Source organism: Homarus americanus, unplaced genomic scaffold (genome assembly GCF_018991925.1).
Source record: "Homarus americanus isolate GMGI-L3 unplaced genomic scaffold, GMGI_Hamer_2.0 scaffold20465, whole genome shotgun sequence".
NCBI lineage: Eukaryota > Metazoa > Arthropoda > Malacostraca > Decapoda > Nephropidae > Homarus > Homarus americanus.
The window spans coordinates 1,331,040-1,347,302 of NW_024756914.1; the positions used below are offsets into that span (position 1 = coordinate 1,331,040).

The 16,263-nt window shown below is 42.4% G+C and overlaps 2 protein-coding genes across 2 annotated transcripts; one reads left to right on the forward strand and one right to left on the reverse strand.

The window, feature by feature from the left end:
- Nucleotides 1-170: 170 nt before the first annotated feature.
- Nucleotides 171-1,738, forward strand: LOC121857117 (lamprin 1.8-10-like). The gene is made up of 2 exons (XM_042353001.1): nucleotides 171-252; nucleotides 1,044-1,738. Exons 1-2 carry the CDS (start codon nucleotides 241-243, stop codon nucleotides 1,371-1,373), a joined length of 342 nt encoding a protein of 113 aa, XP_042208935.1. The 5' UTR covers nucleotides 171-240; the 3' UTR covers nucleotides 1,374-1,738.
- Nucleotides 1,739-4,869: 3,131 nt separating this feature from the next.
- LOC121857111 (PLASMODESMATA CALLOSE-BINDING PROTEIN 4-like) lies at nucleotides 4,870-6,077 on the reverse strand. The gene is made up of 2 exons (XM_042352993.1): nucleotides 5,967-6,077; nucleotides 4,870-5,594 (listed from the first exon to the last, which is right to left on the reverse strand). The coding sequence occupies exons 1-2, from the start codon at nucleotides 5,976-5,978 to the stop codon at nucleotides 5,235-5,237; spliced, it is 372 nt and encodes a 123-aa protein (XP_042208927.1). The 5' UTR covers nucleotides 5,979-6,077; the 3' UTR covers nucleotides 4,870-5,234.
- Between the last annotated feature and the right edge of the window lie 10,186 nt (nucleotides 6,078-16,263).

The window sequence follows — 16,263 nt, forward strand, 5'->3', positions numbered from 1 at the left end:
TTGTGGAAAGTTTGTGTCAATTGCAATTCTCTCTCTCTCTCTCTCTCTCTCTCTCTCTCAGACAGGAGTTTTACCACCAGCCAGCTACTGTAGCTATGTGAAGCAGCCCCACCCAGCCTGGTGAAGGTTGGAGGGTGTGGTCACTCACTACACACTATATAAGACGAGCCAACCCTCCATACAGTACCACTCTCTTCTCTACTACTGTTACAGAGGATCCGATTCCACTAGACCACCAAGATGATGAAGCTTGTGAGTTCTGATACTCTAAGGAGGATTCAAAGTATTGCATTTGTTTTGGGGGGGTTTTGTTTTTAAAGTGAGATTCGGGAATCGATTATGTAAACGAAGTTCGCTGGAGTTTTTTTTTTTTTTTTTTAGGAATTTCGCGTATAAATGTTTTCTCTAGTGGCAAATGTGAATTCAGATTCTCTTTCGAGATTCGTTAGGGGGGATTCAGCGTGTTAGATATGTTTTGAACAGTGAGATGCGCGTTTACACTCAGCCATATTTACACGAAGCTTGCTAGAGAACTTTCACGTCAAAAAATGGAGCGTCTAAAGGGGATCCAGTGTGTTGCATTTGTTCGAAAGTGAGATCCGAGATTTGCTTCAGGAATCTATGTTTGTGTATAAATAGTTCGTGTAATAAAGTATGTGATTTCTGGACCTCTCTGGAAAATCTATAGGGAGGATTTTCAGATTCGATATTGTTAATGAAGTCACATAGTTTCTAAATTCAAGAGTTTATACACAAAACTTTGCGAAAATCATATAGTAATTCTGTTAAAATGGCTTTATAAATAGATTTTGAAACAACTCACCAAATGATAATTTTTAGGGATTAGTTAACTGTTTGTGTCATTTGCAGACATGAATAATATTAAATTAGCGAAAAGCAAAGAATAAGTCACAGGAATTTACTGTCCGCTATTAATATCACCTGATAAATATGAACCAAATGTCAACAAATTAGAGCAAGAATTCAATCACATGAGGATAGTAAACATTAGTAAGCTGACGAGTGTAAACATTGTATTACAGGTCGTCCTCGCTCTGGCACTGACAGCCGCTAGTGCTGGCACCATCTACTCAGCAGGCCTGCCCTACGCTGGCCTGCCCTACTCTGGCCTGCCCTACTCTGGCCTGCCCTACGCTGGCCTGCCCTACGCTGGCCTGCCCTACGCTGGCCTGCCACTGACTGGTGCTCAGCCTTACTCTGGTCTGCCTGTTGCTCACGCCTCACCCGTCACCTACGCTGCCGCTGCCGCCCCCGCCCTGGTGGCACCCGCACCTTACTCCGTCCACACCCAAAACAAGGTGGAGGTAGCCGTCGAACCTGTCGAGAACCACGGATACGTCATCAAGTACTAAACGCTATGACGACCACACACCGGAAGCTGCACGCCCACGGCACGCCAACACCACGCCCACCAGGCTAAAAACACCATGCCTACGAGGCCGAATAACGCCCATGGGCCCCAACACACCAGATGGGGCCCATAAACCACGCCACCTGGGCCCCAACACGCCAGATGGGGCCCATAAATCACGCCAGCGAGGCCCCAACATGACCACCCAAGGGCCCCAACACGCCCATGTCCCTCGCTAGTGCCCCGCCCACAGACACAGCCGGGCGGGGTAGAGTGAGGGTGAGGGCGATAGACTTCATCAGTCTTCTCCACGCCAGGACCACCTCCTCTGTAAACTCTCTGTAAAAATATATTTATAAAACTCTACTCAACCCCTTTATTCAACTGACCACCTTAATTAATGAGCTACATAATGCTAGTGGCTCACCTGTACCTTCACCTGACCACCTTAATTAATGAGTTACATAATGCTAGTGGCTCACCTGTACCTTCACCTGACCACCTTAATTAATGAGTTACATAATGCTAGTGGCTCACCTGTACCTTCACCTGACCACCTTAATTAATGAGTTACATAATGCTAGTGGCTCACCTGTACCTTCACCTGACCACCTTAATTAATGGTTACATAATGCTAGTGGCTCACCTGTACCTTCACCTGACCACCTTAATTAATGAGTTACATAATGCTAGTGGCTCACCTGTACCTTCACCTGACCACCTTAATTAATTGGTTACATAATGCTAGTGGCTCACCTGTACCTTCACCTGACCACCTTAATTAATGAGTGACATAATGCTAGTGGCTCACCTGTACCTTCACCTGACCACCTTAATTAATGAGTTACATATTGCTAGTGGCCCACCTGTACCTTCACCTGACCACCTTAATTAATGAGTTATGTTACGAGTTGGGGATTTAGAATATAGTTAAAAGTCTACCCAGATCCCAACAGGCAACAACAATAAAAAAACAAAGACAATCGGACTATAAAAGGGTAGACAAAGGATGCGAGTTTTTGTTGTGTATAATAAAGTACCATAAATTCCTTAACAAAATATTCAGCTTTCTATAATTTACCCTTAACCATACTTAACCTAAACATTAACAGTGTATACATATTTATACAACATACAATAATTTGAAGCAAGGTGGACGTGGGGGAGGCAATATAAGATTACAAATACCTAAGTGCGGAGCTGAGATGGCTGACGAGTAAGGCTGAGTATTGTAGAAGACGGTAGGTAGTCACTGTGCCGTAGGTTTCCACGATAGGTGATCCTGTGGTCACTTCCCAGAGTAAACTGAACTCTCCTCGAATTGGAGCTGACGAAGAAGACTTGTAGGAGGTGACCAACAACCAGGATATGGAGAAGGGAAACCCCGGAGTGGTAACTAAGACGAGTCATACTCGGGTTTCGTCCCTAGATGGCGTTGCTCGTGGTGCTGGGTAGGTAGATCATGGCAATAGATGGCGTGGTTAGTAACAGTTACATAATGCTAGTGGCTCACCTGTACCTTCACCTGACCACCTTAATTAATGAGTGACATAATGCTAGTGGCTCACCTGTACCTTCACCTGACCACCATAATTAATGAGTTACATAATGCTAGTGGCTCACCTGTACCTTCACCTGACCACCATAATTAATGAGTGACATAATGCTAGTGGCTCACCTGTACCTTCACCTGACCACCATAATTAATGAGTTACATAATGCTAGTGGCTCACCTGCGCCTGCTCTACAGATATTTATAAAAATGGTAGTTAAAGTTATCCAATATCTACTTTTTTCTTTTTCTTTTTTTACTGGTATTAGCCCACCTAGGCACAGGTCGCAGACCCATGTCGGGGCCTTGGGGCGAAAATGTAATAATAATAATAATAATAATAATAATAATAATAATAATAATAATAATAATAATAATAATAATAATAATAATAATAATAATAATAATAATAATGATAATAATAATAAAGAACCATAAATAAATAAATAAAAAATCAACAGTGAGAAACAATATATGTATGTTGAGTTGTCAATAGTAAGAGAAACAATTGAGACCCTGCAATTGTGTGTAAATAAGGCAGAAAGTCAGATCAGCAACCTGGGACTTGGTCACAATTTTCGTGATGCCATACTGCAGCAGGGTCTACCATTAGACAACACGTTATGCTTCCAATATCTTCCCAGGAGGGAGTACCTCCCTGTTTGGTAGCTGCCTACTACCTACTACCTGTCGAGTGAGAGCCTAATGAAGGTACACCTCACCTGGCTGTCGAGTCTACGCTGTAGTTTACAAATATTCAGACTAAAATAAACAAAAATACAATGTAAGAAAAAGTTTTTGATTAGTACAATGAAAAACAAATCACTCGAGGAATCTTTTCAAAATGTCGAGAAAGATCCATTATACTGGCTCACTTCCTCCTGCTTATATACTAAACCAAACACGACCTTACATCACCAGCAAATAAGGTTAACTCTCCTTTACCGTCCTCCTCTCCCCGAGTATGTGAAGCACAACTCTCCGTTATTACACATCGGCCAAGTTTTTCATACACCTGTACGTCTTTGTGGGGATGGTGGGTGGTAGGGGTGGGTGGCAGTGGAGGGTGAATGGTGGTAGAGGAAGATAGATGGGTGAAAATAGTCGTTTCAATTCTTCATCTCAAAAATTCTTGGAGATTTGCAATTGCTGAATCTGTATTTACAAGTATATATCTCCCCCCCTACCCCTACCCCTCTCTTGCCGTATTGCAATCTTGGATGGAAAGTATTGCCTCACCTTGATCATGTGGTCGTGGTGGCTTGAGGATTACACACACACACACACGATAACCAGCTATTGTGTGGCGTGAGTCAGTGAGTTGTTACTCATATTATACAAAGTAGTGACGACAATGGAGCTTCAGCTTCAGTTTGAGTCTTTCTGTATTATAATTTATTTATTGTATAAGATAAAAAAAATAGTTTGTTTTTATTTTGCTTTTATTTATTTATTTATGGGTTTATGACTCTTCTAATTCACTCAAATTCTTCTTCTTCTTATCATCCTTCTCTCTTCTTTCTCCTCCTCCTCTTCCTCCCTCCCTTTCTGTTCTACTCATGAGGTAGGATTCGACAAGAGCTTTTAACAAGAGCTGTTTTAAGTTTACATGACAGGTAACTTGTGTGAAATGTCCCCAGGTAAATATGAACACAGATCCTCCATCATGAGTCCTTACTTGAGTACGTCGACCTAATCCCTGAGTACAATATCATCTTACTGTGTTTAGAGGTTTTATATGTCCTGTGATATGGGTGGTCAGATGAAGGTACAGGTGAGCCACTAGCATTATGTAACTCATTAATTAAGGTGGTCAGGTGAAGGTACAGGTGAGCCACTAGCATTATGTAACTCATTAATTAAGGTGGTCAGGTGAAGGTACAGGTGAGCCACTAGCATTATGTAGCTCATTAATTAAGGTGGTCAGTTGAATAAAGGGGTTGAGTAGAGTTTTATAAATATATTTTTACAGAGAGTTTACAGAGGAGGTGGTCCTGGCGTGGAGAAGACTGATGAAGTCTATCGCCCTCACCCTCACTCTACCCCGCCCGGCTGTGTCTGTGGGCGGGGCACTAGCGAGGGACATGGGCGTGTTGGGGCCCTTGGGTGGTCATGTTGGGGCCTCGCTGGCGTGATTTATGGGCCCCATCTGGCGTGTTGGGGCCCAGGTGGCGTGGTTTATGGGCCCCATCTGGTGTGTTGGGGCCCATGGGCGTTATTCGGCCTCGTAGGCATGGTGTTTTTAGCCTGGTGGGCGTGGTGTTGGCGTGCCGTGGGCGTGCAGCTTCCGGTGTGTGGTCGTCATAGCGTTTAGTACTTGATGACGTATCCGTGGTTCTCGACAGGTTCGACGGCTACCTCCACCTTGTTTTGGGTGTGGACGGAGTAAGGTGCGGGTGCCACCAGGGCGGGGGCGGCAGCGGCAGCGTAGGTGACGGGTGAGGCGTGAGCAACAGGCAGACCAGAGTAAGGCTGAGCACCAGTCAGTGGCAGGCCAGAGTAGGGCAGGCCAGCGTAGGGCAGGCCAGAGTAGGGCAGGCCAGCGTAGGGCAGGCCAGAGTAGGGCAGGCCAGCGTAGGGCAGGCCAGAGTAGGGCAGGCCAGCGTAGGGCAGGCCAGCTGAGTAGATGGTGCCGGCACTAGCGGCTGTCAGTGCCAGAGCGAGGACGACCTGTAATACAATGTTTACACTCGTCAGCTGAGACAATATTATCCTGATCAACTCATCACGATGGATGGGGAAGTTCTTATGTTTATATTGTGACCATCAGTGAGCCACACATCACCCCTACCACTCATATACGACTGATATACTGAGGTTATATTTTGATAGAGTCATCATTATATGCCTCCCTTAACCTATCAACTAACCACTGCCCTTAGTAAAATATAAATCACCACTACCCTAGTAAATATATAAATCACTGCATTAGTTAAACATAAAATCACCAATATGTTAATTACTTCATATTAACCAACGACACAAAAACAAAATCACCGCTAAAGGAAAAAATAAATCACAATAAATCACTAAATCACTCACAAGCTTCATCATCTTGGTTGAGTTACAGGAGAGTTGGTCCAGGTCCTTCCTCTGTAAAGGCTGTAAGGAGAATGGTGAGGTGGTGATGAGGGAACCGGGTTTATATAGGCAGGAGCCCCGCCCATGTAGCCTTCACCAGGGACATCGGTTCCAACCCCGCCCCTCCTGCCCCAGTCCTAGTGAGCCTCCAGGGTAGATGTGGATGGTGAGGCCCCAGGGGTTGAGGTGGATTGTAGGACGTTGATTTTTCCCTCCAAAACTCCAAGACTCTCTATAAACTAAATAAAATATGTAAACAAATTAGATTATAAACAGAGGTGGTCCCAAAGTACTCCCCTGCGGTATGCCAGAAAAATGTACTGTTGTCATTTTCTAAACTTACAATCAATGAAGTTAGGAATTCATCTATGATTGTAGAGTAAATGATAAATGCTTAGATGTGATAAAGACGTAGATAAAGAAGAGAGTAATAATATGAAAGGTGGAGAGAGGGTAAGGAGATACAGAGAAAGAAAAGAAAGATAAGAGTAGATGGAGAGAGAGAGAGAGAGAGAGAGAGAGAGGAAAGGGAGAAGAGAAGGAGATAAATGATAAAATATAAAGAGGGAGAGACAGAAGGAGAAAAACAGTTTAATATAAGGAAAGAAAGAGAGAGAAGGAGAAGAAGAGTTAGAGAAGGGGAAATAGAGAGAGGGAGAGAATGAAAGATGAGACCCGGGAGAAAGAAAATGATTGGGAGGATGTGGACGAGGTACCGTAAGGGTGTGGCCTGTCTCCTGAAGGTTAGTATACTCACCTGCCACCACCTGACCACACCACAACTACCACTACTACCACACCCTACCCACCCCACCTACTCTACCCACCCAACCGAACTACTGGAGATACCCATACACTCAAATACACACACACACACACACACACACACACACACACACACACACACACACACACACACACACACACACACACACACAGTACACACACATACACACACACACACACACACACACACACACACACAGAGCAGGTAGGAGTACACGTGTTACGGGTTTCTGGTATCAAAGGAATTATTTAAAAGGTAGATGAAAATATTACGGTAAATAGGTCTGTTATCTGTGCCTACTCCTCCATCCTTCAATCCCACGTCTGGAAAATTGCTCGAGATGGAATCCTTCCCTCCTGTGCCGAACTTAGGATATCAATATGAAAGGTTTATAGCATCCAGAGTTATATAACAGCGGCATATATAACTCCAGTACAAGGGACAACAGATAACAGCATCACATAACAGCACCATTACATGAATTTCTTTAGAGAAGTGAATAGTCCATCATTTACTTTTAAGGAAAGGATCAAACTTATCATTACCTGACTATATAGACTTACTGTATATATACCTGGAGTAGGTTTAGTGAGGGGAGCTACCTGTAGAGATGAACTGGATAGTGTGGTAGGTGAAGGAGGGAGGGAGCGGAGGGTCGTAACTAGGGAGGGAGGTAGAGAGGGAAGCAGGGAGAAAAGGAAGTATTGATGGAAGTAGGGAGGTTCATAGGTAAGTAAGGAAGGTGGACAGGTAGACAGGTAAGTAGTTAGTTAATTAGATAGAAAGGTCAGGTAGGTAAGTAGATAGGTAAAAAGTCATAAAGGAAGGAAAGTAAGTCAAAAACCGTCCAATTTTTTTCCCGTTTTGTATAATTTACGAAAAATATTATAGAGGTCATTAGAGAGATAATCTGTCCAGTGCCACGGTGAGGGGAGTGACGGGAGCCAGAGACGGGAGGATTAGTGCCAGTGAGAGTCTCAGTGCCACGGTGAGGGATTTGGCGAAGGGTAGAGAGGAGGAGGAGGATAGAGAGGAGGAGGAAGAGGATAGGGATAGGGAGCAGGAGAGGGGAAAAGAAGAGTAGAGAGGAGGAGGATAGAAGGATAGAAAGAGGAAGAGAGGAGAATAGAATGATAGAGAGGAGGAGGAGGATAGAAGACTAGAGAGGAGGAGAAGGATAACAAAAGAGAGAATAGAGAGAAGGGGAAGAAGACAAAGAGAGGAGGATCGAAGAATAGAAAGAAGGAGGATAATAACACAAGGTAAAACAGGGAGGGGGAGAAGTGAGTGGTGGAGCTATATATGTACACGTTGTGAGGTGTTCTTCCTAGCGTGTGGGATTAAGGATGGTGAGTGTGGGAGGGAGAGGGAGAGAGAGAGAGTCAGAGGATGAGAAACTGAGTGAAATGAGACATGAATGGTAGTCTCTCTCTCTCTCTCTCTCTCTCTCTCTCTCTCTCTCTCTCTCTCTCTCTCCTCCTGAAAGAGAGGTATTGGGTGAGGGAGATGAGACGCGGCACTCCTCCTACCCTCCCCGCACCGCACCGTCAGTGAGGGAGAAAAACTTGTCTCGAAGAAGCTCATCCCAAAGAAGATTCCTCACCTCTCTGACTCACGAGAGAGAGAGAGAGAGAGAGAGAGAGAGAGAGAGAGAGAGAGAGAGACATTGTTGTCTTGATTTGTAACTTCAATAGATAACAAAAAAGTATTGTCCTACTTATCTTGTTTATTTTCGAAAAATTTGTTGTGTGTTGTGAGGTCACGACACAACAGGAGGAGTTGACCTGGTGTCCTGAACAGGGGGGTCGCTAGCTTGGAGAGACTCAATCGCCTCACTGTCATAAGTTACTCTCATGCTGTTGATATTTGAGGGCGAAGGGCTGAGGACTGTCTGAGTTTAAGATTAAGGCCATGTGACGGAGACAGACTAAGACCCACCAGGACTAAGGCCAAGACCACAACAAAGACCATAACCAAGACCTGAAGGAAGACATTGGAATCTGCAACACTGATATGAGAAGAACCAGGACCCACACCAGGATCTTAGTGGACCACACCCCACCGACACCTACGTGCCTAGAGTCCCTACACGGTCAACTCCACACCACACCACACCACACCACACCACGCCACACCACACCACACCACACCACACCACGCCACACCACACGACCCCCTTCCAACACAGAGTCTTAGTGGTGTTACACATATTGACACTAATTTGGGGAGTCTTACATTTGTCTGCTACACTTCACCTACCAGAAAATACAAAAGACCTCGGAGAATAGAGGAACTAAGACAACAAACTCAATCTTCAGTTCTGTTATTCTGACTGTAGACTGTGCAAGGGTGGATGTTTCTCTTGTCATTCCCATATAATGAGGAATTGTTGCTTGCTGTGGGTGTACGTTAGGCCGAGTGTTGTGTAATGTAGGTCTAGCCTGCAGCAGGGTCATGATAGAGGGACGTTCTCAGATTATAAAAACAGGAACTGCGACAGCTTTAGGATTTTCACCCGTCCGCTGCCCTACAAAGAACTGTTTATCCCGACCATGTGCTCCCCAGCGTCGTCCCCAGAGGTAACATAGCCTCTATAAGAAGTGTTCGCAGGGAAGATGGGCCGCCGACCACGCCCAAACACCTACAATTTCAAGACCAACTTCACAAAAACTGGGTTAGGGAGCGATTCACCCGGCCAACACCCATCGACTCTGCATCTTCATCCAAATACGAAAAAAAAACCTCACATTGTACGAAAGTAAAATTAAAGAAGGTAAACAAAGAAAACAATCCATAGCGAACGATAATTACGAGCATTACACACACCAGGAAGTGAACGGTCTGGAATATTGCTCGTTAACTCAACAAAACAACAAAATCTCACCTCAATAAATGCGTCTACAGCTTGAAATAGATACTGTAGAATTAAATAAATGACTTAAGACCCAAAAGAATATATAATTTCGAGTCTATGGAAGTATAGAAATGTTTTAAAATAAATTTAATATAGATGAAACAAGATAGAAAGTGTGGCAGTATCGCGAGAGCAGCAGCAACTGGGGTGGTTCCAAATACGACCTTGAGGGACACCACGGCCTTGCTCCAGCTTGGGTGTGGTCGTCTGTCACACCCCTTCCTCCTCCTCTTCTTCCTTCTATTCTTTCTACTCGTCTTCTTTATTCATCCCCTAATCTACCTCCTCTTTCTCCTCCTTTTTCTTTCCCTCTTCCTCTTTATTTTCTTGCTCCTCTTCTTGTATTTTAACTCTTCTTCTTCCTTCTCTTTTTACATTTCGTTCTTCTTCCTACATACATACATACATACGTACATACATACATACATACAGTAAGTAAGTAAGTAGTTATACAGAATAGCACACACACACACACACACACACACCGACAGATAGACAGAAGAAGACAAAAAATAAAATAGATTATATAAAAAATATGAATTACCAGGTAGATAAGGCCAGGAACCACACCTCTGTTAACTTACAGTATTTAAAGAGCTTACGTAACACACACCTCTCTCTCTCTCTCTCGCTCTCTCTCTGCTTCTTTTCCTTATTTTCGTTTGTTTCTACTTTCCTTCTCCTCCTCTTCCTCCCTCCTCCTTCTCCTCTTCCTTCTCCTCCTCTTCTTCGTTCTTCTCTTCCTCCTCCGTCGTCTTTAATCTATAAACCTTCAGTAACACATACCGTCAAATGTATACCCTTTATGTTATGTATCTCCCTATATGTGTATGTATCATGACCGTAAGGGCTTGCATCCTCTATGTATCCTCTATGTATCACGGCTGTAAGGGCCTGTATCCTCTATGTAACACGGCTATAAGGGCCTGTATCCTCTATGTATCACGGCTGTAAGGGCCTGTATCGTCTATGTATCACGGCTATAAGGGCCTGTATCCTCTATGTATCACGGCTATAAGGGCCTGTATCCTCTATGTATCACGGCTATAAGGGCCTGTATCCTCTATGTATCACGGCTGTAAGGGCCTGTATCCTCTATGTATCACGGCTATAGGGGCCTGTATCCTCTATGTATCACGGCTATAAGGGCCTGTATCCTCTATGTATCACGGCTCTAAGGGCCTGTATCTTCTATGTATCACGGCTGTAAAAAGGCCCACCATGCACAGGAGAGAGTGATCTACTAAGCACATCCTCATCGACCTCTCACCTGTCCTTACCTGTGTAATTAATGAGAGTAAGTGGAGGTGCTAGAGTCAGGTGAGAGACGTGAGGTGGAGAGAGAGAGAGAGAGAGAGAGAGAGAGAGAGAGAGAGAGAGAGAGAGAGAGTGGCATGCAAAATATATGGGTGAAAGTAGAGGAAGAGATGGAGAGAGGGATTGGAAAGAAAAGATGGAAGAGAGGGAAAAGAAGGATAGAAAAGAATGAAGAGGAAGAGGAGTAGCAGGAGAGAAATGGAATAAAAAAAATGGAGGAGGAGGAAGCTAGAGAAGAGGAGATAGGACCATTTAATCCAACTCAATATCCACCTCCCCTTCTCTCTCTGAACGTACCCCCCCATCCTCCCGGCGCGAGATCAATGCGTCCAAAGCAATGTGAAATTATCTCATCCTACGAACGAAACATTTGGAAAATATATTTTAAAATTCCCTACACCTAAGCACAACCATTCAGCGTCGTCTTAACCTATTATCCATAAGAAGCATCTCCGGTTGCTATGGGACTCTACTGGAAATATGATTGGGTCAGAGATTGGCTGAGAATGGGGAATGGAAGGAGAATCCACTCTCTCTTTTTTTTCACAGCAGGTTACGGCCATCGTGGGATTGTGTTCAATTCAGATCAAAGGCGTTGGATACCGTAGGGAAAATCAGGGAAAGTAGACCGCATATGGAGAGGAAATCCTCTTCTTTTTTGTGGTGAAATGGAAGCAATGGTACAGTGTTACATTATGTACCTTACGACCAAACAAGTCTGGAGATGCTACATCGTAACATTGTTGTGGTAAGTATGGTACCATTATATCGTTCTCGTGTATCTGGTAACCTAACTTATCCCTTTTCATAAGTGTAACAAACTTTAAAGATAAAATAAACACTCCTCAGTTTTGATAGGAAAAGAAAATGTTTTACTCCATGTATAGAGCGGGCGGGTAATTGCTATTTTTAGGAATGGTTGAGCAGCATCAGGTTATGTTTTCGGCCCTTTTAGACATGGGGCCCTCTTTACTAGTTACCCCTCATATAATTTTTATTTGCCATAGAAAATGAAGTTAGACGACTTGAGACTGGGAGGATAACTCATTAAAATTTAACTCGTGTGTATTTCTTTTCTTTTTTTTTCTTTTTTCCTGCTCATTCGACTAAGCTCTCTTTCGTGGAACAGAAGAAATGAAATCCTCTTTTAACTTTAGTCCTATTAACAAACGAAGAATTTTATTTGTGCTCTGAAGTGTTGTTTTCTTATTTTGTTTTTGTTTTTTGTTTTCTAAAATAATGACCTTCAAAAATAACATCATGTGATCATTTAATTAAGATGGCGTTGGTTGTAAATATCTGTGTGTGTTTTTTGTTTTTTTATGGGGATTAGCCCACCCAGACACAGGTCACTGACCCACACCAGGGCCCGGGGGGCGAAAATGTAATAAAAATAATAATAATAATTCATATCAATACAAATTATAATAAAAATACAAAATTATAAATAAAATAATAATTCATAGTAAATAAAATTTATAATACGAAATACAAAAATTAAATAAAATTATAATGATAATAATAATAACAATAACAATAACAATAACAATAACAATAATAATAATAATAATAATAATAATAATAATAATAATAATAATAATAATAATAAAGAACCATAAGTAATGCAAAAATTAAAAAATCAATAGTGAGAAACAATATACTGTATCTATGTTGAGTTGTCAATAGTAAGAGAAACAATTGAGACCCTGCAATTGTGTGTAAATGAGGCAGAAAGACAGATCATCAACCTGGGACTTGGTCACAATTTTCGTGATGCCATACGGCAGCAGGGTCTACCATTAGACAACACATTATGCTTCCAACATCTTCCCAGGAGGGAGTACCTCCCTGTTTGGTAGCTGCCTACTACTGTGTGTGTGTCCGACGTACACATGAACGTTCCTCCTAACTTTTGACTTCACTGGTGCCTCTAAACCAAAATATTACACGATACAATGCTCAGCTGACCTTCACGCTCGACCTCTTAATTAGGCCAAGATGACGCCAAGAATCTAATATCCTACGAACACTAATTAACACAGGTAATAACTGCTGTTACCTTTATTACCCACGTCATCAAGGTTCATTCTCTCCCCGGATGCTTTTCATTACGATGGTGACCAAGCCTAGTCGGATCTAGGGGTTTCGTAGGCTAGCGCAGCAAAATCAGTAGATTCTATTATTAGTAGTAGTAGTAGTAGTAGTAATAATAGTAGTAGTAATAATAGTAGTAGTAATCTCAATTATTTTTATTACTTCGAGAGGCGGTCAAATAGTTTACAATTCAGTGCTTCAAAAAATACATTGAGCTTCTAATAATTTACCTTCATCACTGATACCCCGAGTCAAGGTAGAATCCTCACAATGGCAGCACACCCTCGTATCTCCCAAGGAACTTCAAAAGACACCTCCTCTGATGACCAAACCCTGCTCTTGATACTCCTTGATGCCAACTGGATTCCGGTGTTCTATTTTCCTCTCACATATAACAATGATCACCAGAGACTATTTTTACGCAGGCTTAATGGAAACACCTGAAGGAAACGTATCTCAACAATACAACTGTCAAGAAATTCAATGGCGCACAGTCTGTGTTGAAGTAACTCAGTCATCCTCGTTACAGTATCTATCTATCTAGCTATCTATCTATCTATCTATCTATCTATCTACCTGTAGTAATTTTAGTAGCAGTAGTAGCAGTAGTAGTAGTAGGTGTTGTAGTGACGTCAAGGGTAAGACTTATCATTCAGCTGGCAGCTGGAGGGTAATCAGTGACATTATTACTAATTACTGACAATATGAGCCAATTAGCAAGGCACAATCATAGTCTACAGTGGTGGTCTTGTGGGTATTTATCACCAGCTACCAACCTTAAGAACGTTGGTTCGATCCCGCGTATAGGATTGATTCATACATAATTATGTGTGTGTGTGTGTGTGTGTGTATGTGTCTGTCTGTTGTGGTGTAATGCCCGTAAAACAAAAAAAATAAAAAGCCTCTCTCTCTCTCTTTAATATTGTGAGAAGGTTAGTCGAGGCGAGAGACACCCCCCCTCCCTCCCTTTCTCTCTCTCTCTCTCTCTCCCTCCTTTACTAATATAATATAATATAATATAATATAATATAATATAAACTAGCTGGATTTATAGTATACTGTACATAACACACGAGTCATCCAGCAATCAACATAAAAGTATTTAACAAAATGATATTAACAAAATAAGATAAAGACGAGTCCAAACATAATTAGTTTAGTTACCCCCTTCTATTAATCATTCTTTATGAAAATACCATCAAAAAAAATTATATGTTTATTATATATGTAATTATTTTCATTAGTTAAATCGGATTATTTCAGTCAAGTAGTTGTGTGTATAAAGAGTTTAATATAGTGATCAATACTGTATGTTTTTCTTATGAGTGAATGTGGGATTAATCGGCAGGCTGTTACTTGATCGTTGGTGGAAAAGAGGAGTAGTATATATAGCTGTCATTACGTACACACATACGCACACACCTTTAGTCTTCTAGGATACATACATACATACATACATACATGATGTCTTCATTTGTGAGCTCTAAGGAGAACTTATACAGACCAACACACACACACACACACACACAGCCAGAGCTCGTGTGCACTTGCGCTAGAGGGAAGGAGAGAGAGGGAGGGAGGCTGAGGACGATATAAGCACACCACGCTCCTTAACACACTGTTGTCGTCCGTTCAGCGTCGCCTTCGTCAGAGTGAGTCCTTACCTCCCTCACCGCCACTTCGCTCTCCTCTCTCCCTGCTCCCAGAGACGCTCCCTGCATCACTGGTGAAGCTCTGAGAAGTGTAGTACCGTCGGTGAACCTTAGTATTACTGGTGAAGGTTAGTATTACTCTTGAAGCTTGAAATAAAAGATAAACGAGTGATTTTACGAACCCTGAGACTTTTTTTTTTAGCTTTTGTAACTACAACAATTTAGGGTGTTGGGGGAATACCTCACGCATACTTCCCGTACGTGGTTGATCGTCACGTCAGTTCCAACGACACGCGGACGGAACGTGGTTGATACCTCCAGGAGAAGAGAAAGCGTGTTACAGACGTAGTTTTATTTGTGTGGTTTTCAGCTGTACAGTGAGAATAACATCATCTGGCCGTAGTTTATAACTGTGCACCGGTAAAAATCATACTTTATCGTGGTGTCCAACTATGCACTGATAAGGACATAGTTTCCTTCGTGGTTTTTTTCAACTCGAGAATAACAAAAACAGGAAGAACAATACATCGTGATTGGCTAAGGTTGTTTACATCCGGGGTCCGTGTGTTAGACCCCCTCCTTCGCTCCAGGTAAGATACGATATAATTGATTAACATTCATTATTACCTGCCTATGTAATCCTAGGTAATACCTGTAAACTACGTCATCTATTGATTGTACGGAGAGATTAATATCAATATCTATAGGAACATCATTAGTTCTACAGGTGTTTGTATTCTGTCTTACCAATCAATGCTAGTTTGATCTATATGTCTAATCAGTCTATATGTCTAACAGGGGGATATCTTCAATGTCTTTTCTTGTTTCGTGGGATCTATAGTTTGAACTGTGGTTTTTTTCTTCCACTGTGGATGTGATCTTTTATACATTGTCTCGCTATACATACATACATACATACATACATACATACATACGTACATACATACATACATACATACGCAGCCCCGTACCGCTATTTCCCCTCTCCCACACCATCCTCTTCCTTCTCCTCGTCTTCACCAACTCTCTCTCTCTCTCTCTCTCCTCACTCTACCCCGCCCCAGATAAACGGAAATCAAACCCCGATTTTTACAGTCTATTGTCTTAGTTCTTGACGGAAGGTTGTGTGTGTGTGTCGCAGGTTCAGATACATTCACGAGCCAGTACATGTCCAGGACTTGCCAAAAGTGCGTAACAGAGACGTGATACCGACCGACCAAGCGACTAACGAGCTGATCGGTGGCGAAGATGATAAAGTAAAGTTTATCCTACGTTTACACCCCAGTAAATCAGTTTAATCAAAGCTACCTCCTATAACAAGCTCACAGGTTATCGTTCACCTGACGAAGATATGAGCAAATCACCGCTGTCCAGTCCATAGGTTATCGTTTCGTGGATGTAAAGTTCCTATCATTCGTCTTCAAAGGATTGTTGTGAAGCCATTATAGTTGAAGATAACAAGAATATGGCACTCTTTGTGTGATGTACGTCTCT